At 42.6% G+C, this 15,255-nt stretch overlaps 2 protein-coding genes across 12 annotated transcripts in view; both read right to left on the bottom strand.

The window, feature by feature from the left end:
- Nucleotides 1-619: 619 nt before the first annotated feature.
- On the bottom strand, nt 620-7,483 carry slc2a2 (solute carrier family 2 member 2). The gene is made up of 12 exons (XM_086127074.1): nt 7,356-7,483; nt 7,188-7,283; nt 6,482-6,690; nt 5,668-5,792; nt 4,929-5,044; nt 4,702-4,864; nt 4,497-4,603; nt 4,336-4,416; nt 3,725-3,829; nt 2,869-2,970; nt 2,593-2,796; nt 620-2,360 (listed from the first exon to the last, which is right to left on the bottom strand). Exons 1-12 carry the CDS (start codon nt 7,368-7,370, stop codon nt 2,154-2,156), a joined length of 1,530 nt encoding a protein of 509 aa, XP_085983200.1. The 5' UTR covers nt 7,371-7,483; the 3' UTR covers nt 620-2,153.
- Nucleotides 7,484-8,430: 947 nt separating this feature from the next.
- LOC147196695 (traf2 and NCK-interacting protein kinase-like) overlaps nt 8,431-15,255 on the bottom strand; it is a 47,299-nt gene continuing 40,474 nt past the window's right edge. For 7 of the 11 annotated variants that reach the window (XM_086127062.1, XM_086127066.1, XM_086127067.1 and 4 more), the window contains 7 exons: nt 14,563-14,697; nt 14,355-14,455; nt 13,151-13,300; nt 12,925-12,942; nt 11,502-11,661; nt 10,901-11,040; nt 8,431-9,999 (listed from right to left, as the gene is read on the bottom strand). In XM_086127062.1, coding sequence (XP_085983188.1) covers nt 9,916-9,999; nt 10,901-11,040; nt 11,502-11,661; nt 12,925-12,942; nt 13,151-13,300; nt 14,355-14,455; nt 14,563-14,697 — 788 coding nt within the window. In that variant the 3' untranslated portion in view covers nt 8,431-9,915. The remainder of the gene's footprint in view (nt 10,000-10,900; nt 11,041-11,501; nt 11,662-12,924; nt 12,943-13,150; nt 13,301-14,354; nt 14,456-14,562; nt 14,698-15,255) is intronic. The other 4 variants (XM_086127070.1, XM_086127072.1, XM_086127073.1 and 1 more) reach the window with 1 other exon arrangement.

The following is a 15,255-nucleotide window of genomic DNA, read 5'->3' as shown; positions in this document are numbered from 1 at the left end:
ATGGCGATTCCATCCTTAAGACTCATTTAATATTAGTTGCGTTTCTATAGCTCTATATATATAAATCTCCCCCCAAATTGAAAAAAAAAACACATTTAAAAATTTGTTTGGATTTTTTTTCTCCAACCTCCCAAAAATATGGGTATCGAAATGCAAGTAGTAGCCTGTAGTTTTGTATTTGTAATATCTATATCCACCACTAGATAGAAAGCATGGCTTCGTTGCACAAACTCTGGATCTTATCCTGTCCTGTACAACAATGTGAGTAGGGCTAAAAAAAAAAAAAACAATGTGAGTAGGGCTAAAAAAAACAACAATGTGAGTAGGGCTAAAAAAAAAAAAACAATGTGAGTAGGGCTAAAAAAAAAAAAAATGTGGATTTGGAATGATACACAGGTCAAACATCAGATCTCAATCAGAAAGTTTTTGTTGTTGTTGATTTTTATGAAAAAAAAGGGCACAAAATTAGTTTGCTGTTCAACAGTTTTGTGCTTCCCTTGAATTACAATTTTTACACGTGAGCCATTTTGGTCATTTTGGTCGGTTAAGTTCACGGAACTTTTATACATGCTTTGAAAAATGTAATGTATTACGAGCATGAATTTAGCACGGACACATATTTTGTCCATGTATTTATTCAATTTATTTTTCATTTGTATTCCTTCATCTCATCAAAACATTGCTAAAACATTGGTTTGTGTGCATTAAACCACACAAGACGACAGAGAAAGAGATGTGATTGTGGCCAAAATAATATCACAATGAGGTAGTGGCGTCACAATTAACTGCAGTAAATTTAAAAAATAATCAGTTTAGTATCATTACAGTAAAACACTCATCCAAAAAAAAAAAAGTTAATACTGAAGTCAATGCAGAGTGTAAATATCCCATGCAGGATCCTTCAAGAAATCATGAAAATCACATGCCAATTTAGTCAAAATATTACCAACTACAAAGATAAAGGCATAAAACATTGACACACACACACACACGCACACACACACACACACACACACAGAAAAGAACGTGACAAGAAAAATCATAACATTACGACATTTAGTACAAGTACCAGAATGAGAATGTGTCATGAATAAAAGCCAGACTGCTATGAGAGGAAAAAAACCAAAAAAAAATTGCCAGGAAAAAAAAAGCCGTCACACAACAGCAAAGTCAAATCAGCGTCCGAATAAAACTGTGATTTTTATGACATACAAGAGTTGCATTGTCACAAGAATAAAGTTAATTAAAAGCAAAAGTCGCATTATTAGAACAAGTCACACTGAGCCAATAACAAATGTCGACAACTTTTCCTTTGACATTTGCGCTTCATCCTGATTCCGTTTAAAACCGAAGACAATAATACTGACAAGCCCGAGGTCGATTTTTGAGAGGCTCCTCTCAAAGAATCAAATGTTAACCTCCAAGAGGCGCTGGAGGGAGCGCTTTTGTGACGGCAGCCGCTGCAAAAGTACCGTATTGTTGTATGTGACCGAGCAATGGAAAAAAAAACCCCTCACATTTATCATCACCATGAATCCCGGCAGTTTTTAAAACTCGTTCCACATTTCTCAACCGAGTCGAGCTAAGGACACGAAGGGCATCTTGGGAACCCAAATTTCCAACCTGCCAGGAATGTAAAACCAAGTGAAATGAATGAGGCAGTGTCCAAATTGAACTCATCCTTCTAAATTTCTCAAACGGGTCCAAGTGATTCAAACCTCAACATATTCACCAAAATCAGAACATTTTGAAGATCATCTTCATTTTGTCAAATGCTCAACTTTTTAAAGTTTACCTCATTTTCCATGGCAACAGTCCCAAATCAATACAGTACAGACATTTTGATGTACATACTGTATATCCGTGTTCCACATTTCTCAAGCCATCCAAAGCATCTTCAAACTCATTTAGGACATCTTTGTTTGTTTGTTTTTTTGTAATATTTAACAGTCAGTATTCCGCTTTTGGCCAGATTAATGGCTACATTTTTTTTTAAAACACACCTCTATCATTTTTCAGTCTCACAGTCAACATTTTCCCCCCCATTTTAATTAAAGCCACACTTCAGTCAGGTTCTCGGCATTCCCAAAGAATTCCCAATGTTGTGCGTCACTTTGGAGGAGCTTTTGCACTTTTGCGCTTGAATCGATTGCTCAAGCGTGCGTCGCAGTTTTGAGCCGCTGCAATTCCACGTCGTCGCTCTTGCCGTTGGCCGGCGCCTTTTTGACGCCCTTTCGGAAAAGCTCGGCGATCTCTTCGAAGCTCTTGCCCTTGGTCTCTGGCACTCGCAGGTACGTGAATGCGGTGAAGCCAAAAAGCAGCCCGGCGAACAAGACGAAGACGTACGCGCCCAGCCAGTTCTGAGGCGTCAAAACGTGGCACGGTTACATACCAGACCACCCCCGTCGTAAATGAAATCAGGCATACAGAAATACTGTTTTTAAATATACTCTCGCCATTTTTGCGCTAGCAAGTATAAGCAAAAAAAAAAAAAAATTACATGATACACGGTAGGCTACTTTTTGGGGGGGGGGGGGGGGGGGAGAAACAACACGGAGACGTGATACAACGCAGTAAGAATAATAATCCTACCTGTATGTAGGAAAAGGTCATGCCCACGACGAAGTTGCTGGTCCAGTTGCAACAGCCGGCGAGGGCGATGGCCGCCGGTCGGGGGCCCTGGCTGAACAACTCGGCCACGATGAACCACGGGATGGGACCGGGACCGATCTCAAAGAAGGCCACAAAAAGGAAGATGGCCGACATGCTAACGTAGCTCATCCAGGCGTACGAGCTCTACAAGGGAAGAAGACGGCAATCCTCGTCGTATTCTTTCCGAGCGCGTTCCGAGGACAGACTTGGACAAACCTGCAACTTGAGGCCGACCGTCATGGCGACGGCGCAGAAGCACATGCCGCCCAGGCCGGCTAGCGTCAGTGTGCGCCTGCCGGCCCGGTCCACCAGCGCCACCTGGGGGACGCAGGTAGCTTTCATTCTGGCATTATGTCCACAAATTTCTTCACACAACTTCCCGCAACGATGACATGAAAAATGTCTGCACATTTATTTAAAAATTTTGCTCCTCACGTGAGAGTTTTAGCTCGTGCTTGCGAGGGTAGTTTTTATGATTATGATTATTTTTTTGCATTACTTCAGAGTCGTTTTTGTGTACGAGTATTCTTGAAAAATACTGTTATTGAGTTGTATCTGTGTATCGACTAGTCTTTGTGTGGAGAAGTATTGTGGTTGATATCGAGTAATTTGGTTTCGAGTCATTTTTTGGTGTTATTGCAAAGTCTAAATTACTATCCATTCGTTTTCGAGTAGTATTTGCTTTATTGAGTATTTTTTTGTGTTAGAGTATTCTTGAATAATACTTCTTTTGTCGAGTTGTATCTGTGTAACGACTAGTTTTTGCGCTGATATTATCGACTAGTCTTTGTGTCGAGAAGTAATTTGGTTTGGTTTCGAGTCATTTTTTGGTGTTATTGCAAAGTCTAAATTACTATCCATTCGTTTTTGAGTAGTGTTTGCTTCAATTTGTGTTTTTATTATTATTTGGGTCAGTATTGAGAAGTTTTGTGTTAGCCTTTGCTCAAAACGTTGTTGGTGCATATTTTACTGTTTTTGCTGGTTCTTCACATTGTCATGGTGGGATGCAGGAGGTGGGGGGAGAAAGCAATCAACTGTGGAAAAAGGCTGCAAGATAACGAAAGCGACTCACAGACACCAGAGTGAAGATGGTGTTGATGGCGCCGACGCCGATGGTTGCATAGACGGGCTGACTTACGCCGGCCTGGGAGAAGATTGCCGTGGAGTAGTAAAAGATCTTTGGACGACAGAAAAGAGGACACTTAGTGATATGACACCAGAGTAAACAAAAATCAGGCGAGGGCCCTTCCGGGGCCCGCACTGAGTGTGAACCTCGCGGGGCACCAGCGAGAGTCATACCGGGTGTGGGACCCGGGAGGGGGGGCAAGTCCCTGACGGGGGCCGATTGCCCAGGAAGGAAGAGTAAAAAAATAATAATTTTCAACCGTGCAGACTGCCGAACGTTCACGACAAATGATCTGGCTTCAGCTTGACAAAAAGCAAAAGGCAAAAAGTTTGGTGCAAATTTCAAAATGAGAAAAAGGAAGTGTTGTTTATTTTTTTTCAAAAACCTGCTGGAATAAGATGTTTATTTAGGTTACTTAAAATGACAAAAAAACAAACAAACAAACAACAAAACACTCAGAGCACAACTCACAGCAAGCTAGAAACATGTCAACAAAAACAGTCAAAAGGCCAAAAGCTCAAGAAAAAGCACATTTGACGCCATTCCCTGCGACTCACCGCATTGATGCCCGACAGCTGCTGAGACAAGTGCATCGCGAGGGCCACGAACAGCGGCCGCCTGTACGCCGACGAGCAGATCTTAGGACAGAATGCACGAGAGCCGTGTCGAGCTATGCGGAAAAAGTGCCCGTGTAAAAATTCCAGTGCGGGAGACCAACCAGAGACAAGATGGAGACCCGAGGCACCTTGTCTGCCTCCTCCTTCTCCCGCCTCATCTCGTCCAGATCGGCGGACGCGTCGTACGCCCCCTTCAGTCGGTACAGGCCTGCCACAGAGACACTTCTTTCAGCTGGGGCTGATTTAATTTTTTTTTCAAAGCAAAGTAAAGCGCCCGCAGACACTCGCTCCGTGTTCTTCGCGTACTTTCCTGAGCCTCGCGTTCCTTTCCCAGAAGGATGTAGAGGTAGCGCGGGCTTTCGGGGCACAGCGGCAGCAGGAGGGACTGCAGGACGGCGGGGGCCCCCGACAGCGCCAGGAGCAGGGGCCACATGGCGTCGTTCCCCAGGATGAAGTCCAAGCCGATCACCTGCCGGGTCGCGGGCGACGCGTTTACGCCGAGGGGACGCCGGGTGCGCCCGAGTGAGCCTTACCTGGCTGATGAGGATGCCGACGACAATCGCCAGCTGGTGCAAGGTCCCCAGGGCCCCTCGGTAAGCTTTGGGCGCAATCTCGCCGATGTACATGGGCACCAGGCCGGACGTCAAGCCTGAAAACACAAACACACACACACACACACACACACACAGGTTGAGAGTCAGTCAGTCATGATCTAACTGGAATGAAGGAAAATAAAGTTGTCATATGAGGATAAAGAATGTCTCATTTTAGCAGAATAAAGTGGCTATATTACAAAGGGGGCGGGGGTGGACAATGAGAATAAAGTTGGGATAGGATCAGAAAAAGTTGCACTTTTATGAGAAAAAAAATGAATGTCATTGAGAATAACATTGTAATTGATGAGATTTTTAGAAAAATATAAGAATATAGTAAAGAATAGAATATTACAACTTAAACAAAGTTGCACTGAAAGATATTGAGATTCTGCTGCAAGAAAAAAAATATAATAGTTGTAATGTGATGAGAAAATTATGAGAATTTTTTTTTATGCCATTGAGAATAAAGTTTATTCATTTAAGTCATTTAAGAGATTTAAAAAATATATTATAAGAAGTATAAAGCAGTTATATTATGATTAAAAACACATGTTGCGCAGACCAGAAATAGCCCCGAGATCATTTTCATCTGTATCGCAAAAAAAAATAAGTCTCAGTGTAATGTTCCTTTGCCTGAAGCGTTTCGCAAAAAAGAAAAAAAAAAAGTCCTGCTCACCGCAGTAGAAGCCCATGATGGCGCGGCCCGCGATGACCATGAGGTGAGGCTTCCACATCTTGCACAGTCCCATCAGGAGTCCGGCAGCCACGGCCAGCACATTGATCGCCAACATTCCTTTCACCCTGCCACCGCATTGGTAGAAGAGAAGACATTTCAATCAAAGCAGCGGCAGCAGCAGCGGCGGCTATAATTTGGGGCTCTCACGCCACGCCGCACACCCTCTTCTTAAAATTATGCACAGTCATTGTTCCTGACAGGTGACTTCACTCAAGCTGTTGCTGCTGAAAACGAACTAAAGAAAGTCCGTCTTCCCATCAGGTGACATTTGCAAAGTTCTTTTTCCTGACTGGTGACTTCCACTGCAGCAAACTTCTTGTTCCTGACCAGGCACTTCCACAAAGTTCTTGTTCCTAAATCGTGACTTTGTCAAACGTTTATTTTCCATTTCCACTTTTAGCAAAGCTCCTGTTCCTAAATCCTGAAATTCTTGTTCCTGCCACCCTAGCAAAGTCCTTCATCCTGACAATCGACTTTCACACAGTTGTTTCTCGTGACATGTTCTTGAGCAAAGGTTTTATTTCAGCCAAGTTGTTGTTCTTGACAAATGGCTTGAGCAAGTTTTTTGCTAGCGGCAAGTGACTTTGCCAAAGTTTATGTTCCACTCAAGCAAAGTTCTTGTTCCTGACACGTGAATTTATAAAAAGCTCTTGTTCCTGACACTCCACCACTTATTCCAGGCTGGTGAAAATCCTCGTTCCTGACAAGAGATTTTTTGGGGGGTGGTTTGTTTCCGTCTCCGTTGATTTCTCACCTGCCTCTGAAGTCTCCCACGAATCCCACCAGGAAGGAGGAGAGCACGCCACCGACCGAGAAGATGGCTACCGACAGGGACCAGTACATGATCACAGTCGGATGAACCTGCTCCTGCGCAGTGTCTGCCGTGCGGCTGGCGTTTCGCGACATGGGGTCGGCTTCCTGGGGCCAAACGCCCAACGAGCGCCCATAGTGCCTCTCGATCACCTTGCGTGCAAAAAAAAAACGTCAGCTAATAGTAGAAGAAAGTTAAATTTGTGGACCACACAAAGAAAAAAAAAAGAATTTTATGGGTTAGCTAATAAAGGGGGAAAGTTCAAATTGTGGACCGCACAAAGAAAAAAAAAGCGAATTTCATGGGTTAGCTCATGGAAGAAGAAAGTTTAAATTGTGGACCACACAAAGAAAAAAAAGCAAATTTCATGGGTTAGCTAATAGAAGAGGAAAGGTAAATTTGTGGACCACACCACGAAAAAAAACGCGAATTTCATGGGATAGCTCATGTAAAAGGAAAGTTAAAATTGTGGACTACACTAAGAAAAAAAATCCGAATTTCAAGGGTTAGCTAACATCAGACCAAAGTTAAAATTGTGTACCACACCAAGGGAAAACAGTCCAATTTCTTGGGTTAGCTCAGAGAGGAGCAGTGCGAAAATTGTGGAGCGCACAAAGAGAAACCACGAAAGGAGCCGTGCCCAACTCACCCGTTGCGGGGCGTTGATGACTCCCAGGCTGTAGCCGTACTGCAGGGAGCCCAACACTGCCGTGAAGACCGCCAGCGCCAAGGTGGCCGTCAGCTCCTGCGCCAATTGATGAAACTGAAACCAAATCCATTTGGAAGGGGATGCTTGCTGAAATAAATGCCAGCTTACCTTTCCGGGCTCCATGATCAAGAGTCCAAGAGTGTCAGCCACCGGAGATCAGGAAGGTGGCGAGCTAATGATCAATGTCCAGTGACCGACCACGCGCACACACATGGGGACAAACAACACGCACGAGTTCAGGTAGCAAAAGCCCAAGACGTCAAAGTAATCCATGCACACTATCTTTCTTTTTTTTTTTAAACACAAAAACTTCAGTGGATTTGGTTACCCCAATGAAACACGTGCAAATAACTGTTTAGGAATTGTCATGCGTTGTCTTCAGAAAGTTTTCATGAGACAAATGACATGACTTCATTTTTATGAACAATATTAAATCCAAGAATGATTATTTGTGATTCACGCTAGGTTGTTATCGTAATAATATCATGTAAAAATATTTGGCAATTGGTATGTGTGGATGCATTTCTGCAAAGCTTCCCTGAAGTCTGTTCTAAAAAGTGACTTTGCATAATGTTGTGTAAGGTGCTTCATTGTTTTAGGTCTGAATTTGCTTTGGATTAGATACATGCAAAAGAAGCACAAACAAACCCATTTGTATCATTTCATTCCCTCACCGAATCAGAATCATTAAGAAATCACATAAGCTTCGGTGATGGAATTGGAATTGAAAAATTCGTATCAATTCCCGTCAACATAAATGCAACGCCTGATTATCGCGGCAAGTTTGACAAATTTCTTGTTCCGCACAGGTGACTTTCATAACATCCTTATTCCTGCAGGTGATTGTTCCAACTTTTGCATAACACACACAGATGTAGAACTCAGTGTAATAAACAGCAAAACCAAATCGGGGTACTAAAAGCGTGTTAGGATGCAGAATGCGGTGTAAGATTACGGGCAGGCATATGCGGCACGTTTTAATCAAGTAAAAAAAATAAAAATCGTCAGCAGCTGACGCAATCACTCAGTCTGGTTAATGATACACTCACAAGGTGAACAAAGTCTAACATTGGCAAAAACACAGCAGTGGATTGGGTAGACTCTTAGCATTTGACTCCTTAGTGTAATGACCCAAATGGACAGACGCGCGCACACACACAAAGATACACGGCAGCAACATGGCTCTACTCTTGCATTTATTTCTCTTCCAGTGTCTCTTTTACAAAACAAAACAAACCCTCAAACAGAACGATTAGTCTTTTTAAAATAAAGATGAAAAATGACAACACACGGCAAAATAAAACATTACAGTAGTTTTGTCTGAAAGTACTCAGTGTTATTGACCAGAATGGACAACACCCACCCACACACTCACACACAGTGGGAAGACAAGGGCTCTTTATTGCTGAACCATTAGCCTGTTAGCCTGTTGTGCATCTACAGCCATTTTTAGTACAGTACGCGACGACATGGTTGAGGTGGTCATTAGCTTGTCTTCACTAGCAATAATTAAACAATTTGAAATGTGTTAGCGTGTTGGCGCAAATCCGACGTAACCAAACCAGTTTGTAGACCATTCACAATGTATCCCACCACACATCATTTGGCATGTTTTTTTTTTTTTTAGTTTGAAACTCGTCCAATCATGAAGGCCGAGTTGGCTCATTCAATTTTTTATTATTTTTTTGGTGTGCATGCATGTGTGTATACAATAACAACAGGGGATGGTAGTGAAGATTTTGTTCGTGATAATTTAGCAAAGTCACTTGCCCCTGTAGGTTACTTTGGCAGAGTGCTTGTTCCGGGCATGTGACTTTCCTGAGGTTGTTGTTTCCTGAAAGATTAAGATGGATTTCAAATCCTGTCTCACGGTTGACTTTACCTAAGTTCCTGTTTCTGACTGGCAACTGTACAGTTGTTGCACTTCACAGCAATGCTTTGTTCTTGACAAGTCAGCCGGCGAATTAGTCATGGTAGACTTTGCCGATGTTGTTGTTCCCGATTGGTGGTTTTAGCAATGCTAAAGACAGATGACGGATTGTTAACTGATTACTTTTCAAGGATAATCTACCGTCAGAGAATAATAATGAATCCCGTCTCTGTGGCGGTGGGATACAATTGTGGCAACGGCCACTTTTGTCTACTTGTCTTAGGTCAACTTTCCTGCTCAAAAACAAAAAAGCTTCACTTGGACGCACAACACAGACTTTTTTTTGCCCCTCACAGAGACGGCAATCGAGGGACGCGACTCGCACACGTATGCACGCACACATCATTTTTTTCGGGGGCAGTCGTGTGCTGTAAAGTTTCACACAGACGCTCTTTGTTGATTGACAGCTCAAGTCTAATGCAGCACCTTTGAAGAGTGGAAGAATGACAAAGAGGAGGGGGGCGGGGGTCGTGAATGAGGTTGGAAGTGTGCGATTTTCTCCTTAAAGGGACGCAGACGTCATCTTTTGATTTGGTGGGAAGAGGAGGAGGAGGAGCAAATGGAAGAGGAAGATGATAAGGAGGAGATCAAGTGTTCCCGGCGCTGCCCTGGTGTGATTGTTTCAAGTCATGAGGGCGGCGAGACGGGCAAAGGAAGGGGGGGAGGCAAAAGTGTGCAAAAAGGTGGAAGACGGCAACAGCCAATGGGAGCGCGAGGCTGGACCAAGGGGGCAGATCATCACCAGTTCATCATGGAGTTCCTGTTGAGGGTCATGAAAAACACTTGGCTGCTGCCTCCCGAGCGCACTGATGCGAAGAACACCTGGCGGGAGACAGAAAGAGAGAAATTAATTTCACGCGGTACCTGGTGATTCCAGAAACGTTCCTGTAGGTTACTGTAGCAAAGTCATTGCTCCTGCGACGCAATTCGAGCAAAGTTCTTCATGACAGATGACTTCAGCAAAGTTCATGTTCCTGCAGGTTACTTTTGTTAAGTCCCGCGAGGCGACATTTCTTTTTTCTGGCTTTCTGCACATTATAGCAAAGTTCTTGTTCCAGACAGGTGACTTGAGAAGGTTCTTCCTGCAAGTTACCTTTGCAAAGTAATTATTCCTGAGCAGCAATGTGGGCAAAAATTATTTTTCCTGACAGGTGACACCAACACGATTCTTGTTCCCAATGTGTTCATTTGCCAAAGATCTTGTTCCTGTGGGTTACTTCAGCAAAGTCACTGTTCCTGAGCAGCAACGTTAGCAAAGTTCCTTTACCTGGCCAAGAGGTTTCTTATTTTTGCTTTGTTAATTTAGGAAAGTTCTCATTGCTGCAAATTACTTGAGCAAAGTCATTGTTCCTGACAGGCAAACTTTCGTTGTTGTTCGGGACAGGTGACTTTGTAAGGTTCTTTTTCCTGCATGTTAATTTCACAAAGTCATTACTCCTGAGTGGCAATGTTAGCAAAGTTATTTTTCCTGACAGCACAGTTCTTGCTCCTGACATTTGAATTTAGCAAAGTTCTTATTATTTTAGGAAAGTAATCCTTCCCGAGAGGCACAGTTTTTGCAGGTTGTAGCAAAGTTCTTGTTCCTGGCTGCTGAGTGCCGACTTAAGCAAAGTCATTGTTCCTGCTTTCCAGACGATGTAATTATAAATGGACACACATAAAGGCGTCCGACTGAATGAGATAAGATGACAGTTGTCGTATTCTTCTGTGAATGTGTGCGTACTTTGTCGTTGCGCTCGCACAGGAACTTGAGTCTCTGGGCCCTCTTGTGCATGAAGACTCCGTCCAGGTGGCCCGTCTCCACCGAACGGATCTCGATGGCTTTTTCGCCCCAGCCCATGATTTGATTGGAGTGGATGTAGGCTACAGATGCAGAGTCAAATGTACATTTTCAATATTGTTATTTTCTTTAGACACAATCAGATGCATGACCTCATCACTATTCAAATTCCACAAAGGAAGGCCGGTGCTGGAATTGAACCCCATCTGCACTGTGAGGCCGACGTGTTAGCCAGTCGAACGCCGTGCTGCTTTTCCACACCGCTTATCCTGAACAGGGTTGCTGGATTTTATCCACTAATACATTATAAATATGGTTAAGTATTAGTGCAAAACACATTAAGTGTGTACTTATATAAACTGTATTTCTATGGCTTGACAGTGCCCAGCAATATCTCCCTTGCTTATGACACGGAAATGTGGAAAAGATATCAATATGGTAACAATATATATCGCCCAGTCCGACACAACACACATACGCACACACACACACACACACACACACACACGCGCGCGCGCACACGCACGCACACACAGGCACTTACCAACAGAGGTGGGCATCTCCCCCCACTGCAGGACGACATCTTTGGTGATCCTGCCGTAGGTATTGACGTAGACGCCTTCGTCCTCGTAGCACAGCAGCATCTCCATGCCGTCCGTCTTGGGCAACACCACGATGGCGTGCGGCATCACCTGGCTCTGAATCTATTGCGCGCACGCACACACACACAAAGATGTTAATACCTGATGTTAATGTGTCAAATGTCCCTATCCGATTAAAATATCCCAGTGGGGTATTTAAAGCCATATTTTGGGTTTAATCCCTTATAAGCGTGTTTGTTGACGCTTAGGCATAAGCGCAGTTAAAAGCTTCCTGTAATACCTTTGGGTTTGACATCAAAACATGGATTCGGGTTTTTATTTGCAGGTGTTTTCCACGTCTTTCTCAGCTTCTTAATTATTTGTTTTTCGCCTCTTTTTGATGGCTCGCTGGTATTCATTTTATCTGATAGCTTCATGACTGCTGTTTTTTCAAGTCATGAAAGATATGCCAGGCATAAAGGATGAAAATAAATATTTAAGTAGTGTTCAATCATTAAAAAAAAACATTTAAATAAATAAATATATATATATATATATATATATATATATATATATATATTTGGCACATATATATATATATGCGCCAAAACCCAAATCTGGACATGAGCGTAGATATTATACAAATGTACATTTTTAAAAAATCAGAGGAATTAGTAGGACGGCCAACAAAAAATACATGACACTGAAATATCAAAAGACAAAATCAGTATGACACGAACGAGTGAATGACAGTATGGTGGCGAAACTCATCTCAGCCCATGACATACTTCATATTATTCATGACATATAGTAATTATAATTCATACAGAAAACCCTTCAAAAGAGAAGGCAACACGACAGACAAACTGCCAGAAAGTTAGCTAGCTCAACAGCTAGCTTGACAGACAGACGGACAAGATAGACAGATAGACAGACCAAGTGATCAGCAGGATGATCAGAGGTAAAATGAGGTACAAACTTCACAGTTCGCTTTCATTCAATATTTTCATGGTTGGGTTTGATACATTTTTTTCCAATACAATTTTCTGGGGGGGAATTACAAAACTTCCATGCATTTAAAATAAGAATTTCCACGACACCGTATAACGTTCTAGTATATTCTATTTATACCTGGTTCTTAGCGCACAGTGCTGAAATTCCAGCCTTGTGCTTAAGGGGGTGAGATGAATTTCATCACATCCGCTCTAAGTGACTGCTACTGTTCGTTATCTATGCATCTCTACATGTGGACTGCACATGGGCACGTGGTCGCACAACGCCGTGCTTCAACTGGGGGCGCTTTTTGACTATGGCTCTACACATCTACGCAGCAACACATGGCAACAACTACACAAGCGGTGGATGGAGGAGGGCAGTGCGCGTCACCTTGGTCTCTTTGGCACACTGAAAGAAAAACAAAATTGGCAGGGAAGGAGCAGGGCAGAGAGGAGGAGGATGTGAATTGTTGCATTGGCTGGCGATTTGAAAGTCTTCTCATACACAGACTTGGGATAACATTTCAGATGGTCATGACCACCCCTTAAAGTGGAACTTGAGACAGCAATTTTTGTTGAAAGAACATCTCCGATGTGCCTCCCATGAGTCTACTTACGTGCGACGGGATGTAGATGTCGTACGGGTTGCCCGAGTCGACGTCAATGACGTGGAAGCCCACGCTGGAGCCGTAGATGACCTTCAGCCTTTGGCCTTCTTCCACCGTGAGGTCGACGAGCTGAGGACGGTGCTGCAGCTCGGCGAACGACTGCCAACCAACACAGGGAGGCACACTGAGCAATTTCCAGATCCAGCCTCGCGCTAGCGAGCAAGCTCAGAGTTGTTTTTATGGAATGCCGGGATAGTTCAACAACACAGAGTACCGCGTCCAAAAAATGCTTGGCTCCTGATGTACTACCGGAATGACCAACATTAAAATACATCTGCGTCGTAGGCCCGAGTATTCGATCTATTGGATATACTCGAGTGTTTCCGAAAAGTAACGTAAACACTTCTATATTCTGAAATATTCCCTAAAATAATCGAAATACTCCTCGATGTACTCAAGTACTTCCTGAAAGTTATTTCATACTCCTTGATGCATGAAAATAATCCGTAAAAGTGATCTAAAGATTTTTCAATCAATTGAATTAATCCCTAAAAATAATCTAAATATTCCTAGATGTACTCAAGTACTTCCCAAAAGTTATTTCATACTTCTCGATGCATGAAAATATTCCCTAAAAGTAATCAAAATATGTTTAAATCTACTAAATTACCTAAAATAATCAAAATACTCCTAGATGTAGTCAAATACTGCTGAAGAGTAATACTTTTTTTTCTTCTACTAAAATAATCGCTAAAAAGTCATCATCATCCTTGTAGATGTACAGTACTCAAATACTTCCTACAAGTTACCTAACTACTTTTAAATCTGCAAAATACTCTCAAAAAGTTACCAACTCTTAAATATACTGGAATAATCACAAAAAAATATCTACTCTTAATTCTACTGAAATACTTCATAAAAGTTATCTGAATGCTCCTAGATGGACTTCTTACAATTTAAAATAAAAACTCAACTTTTGCGTTCCGATTGTACTTAGAAGTCAAATAAACAGAAATGTCGTGGAAAAAAATGTCTACTGTACTGTACCAGATTAACAACAAAACTTCAAGCAACTTTAAGGTCCAGTCTGAAAATGGAATTCAGTCATTTCTTTGTGCACCACTAGAGGGAGCCCCCATAGCACAACCGGCACAAAACCAGTACCACACTCTTGAGAATCACTGTTCTTTTCGGATCGATGGCTGAGGCGTACCTTAAAGGCCATGAACTTGTGGTAGGGCTTGGGGGCCCAGGCGTAGATCTCCACCGAGTTCTTCAGTGCAATCACCAGGAACTTGATCCTCTCGTACTTCACTGGAACCACGGCACAGCGTGAGAAGCATTCTCGGGTCCTCACGTGCAGTGACGCCGCGCTGCGCTTCGTGCCGACAGGGCGCGTGTTCCATGCAGCTCACGCTTACCGACTTTATAATGCACGCATCCTTCCAGCTCGCCGACAGTGATCCAGCCTTGCTTCTTCTCCACTTCTGGGTCGTTGTGCAGTATTCTGTTCCTCAGCCACGACAGGTAGTAAACGCGCAGCTTGTTCTTTTTCCCTTAGAGCGGCCACAAAAAGAAAGAGTGCGAGGTATGAAGGCAGAAAGAAAAACTGCAGTAAAAATAAATAAATAAAAATTGCAGTAAAAAGTTCACATCGAGTCAACTGTGCTTAAAATTTGTACTCTACCGGAATACAAAAAAAAAAAGCTAGAACAAAAACTGCATGTCTTGAATATTCATGCTAATAAAATAGTTAAAAAACTAACAGTCCAAGATGGGGGGGTTTTCCGCAGAGGATAAAGAATATGTGCCTGCGTGATGTACTTTTAAATGCTGTGCCACCGTTTGAGTTCAATTATCGGTTGCTTAAACAAGGTTGTAACGTCACGACTATCAGTGTTATCTTCGAGCCTATCCATGATGTTTTCCATTATGTGTTAGCGTTCAGCTAGCTGGGGCATTTTCTATTGGTTATTTTAAATACACAAAGTGTAATTCTCTCTGTTTTGGTTAGTTTGATATCAATCAAACACCTGTGCTAAAAATAATTTCCAATTTTTAAAAATTGATTCAAAACCTAAATACAAATCTGCTATGAATAGTCTGTAAAATAA

This window comes from Hippocampus guttulatus, chromosome 13 (genome assembly GCF_054856545.1).
Source record: "Hippocampus guttulatus isolate MCC_2025c chromosome 13, RoL_Hgut_1.0, whole genome shotgun sequence".
In the NCBI taxonomy this organism is placed as follows: Eukaryota; Metazoa; Chordata; class Actinopteri; order Syngnathiformes; family Syngnathidae; genus Hippocampus; species Hippocampus guttulatus.
This window is presented reverse-complemented; position numbering and strand designations above follow the sequence as displayed.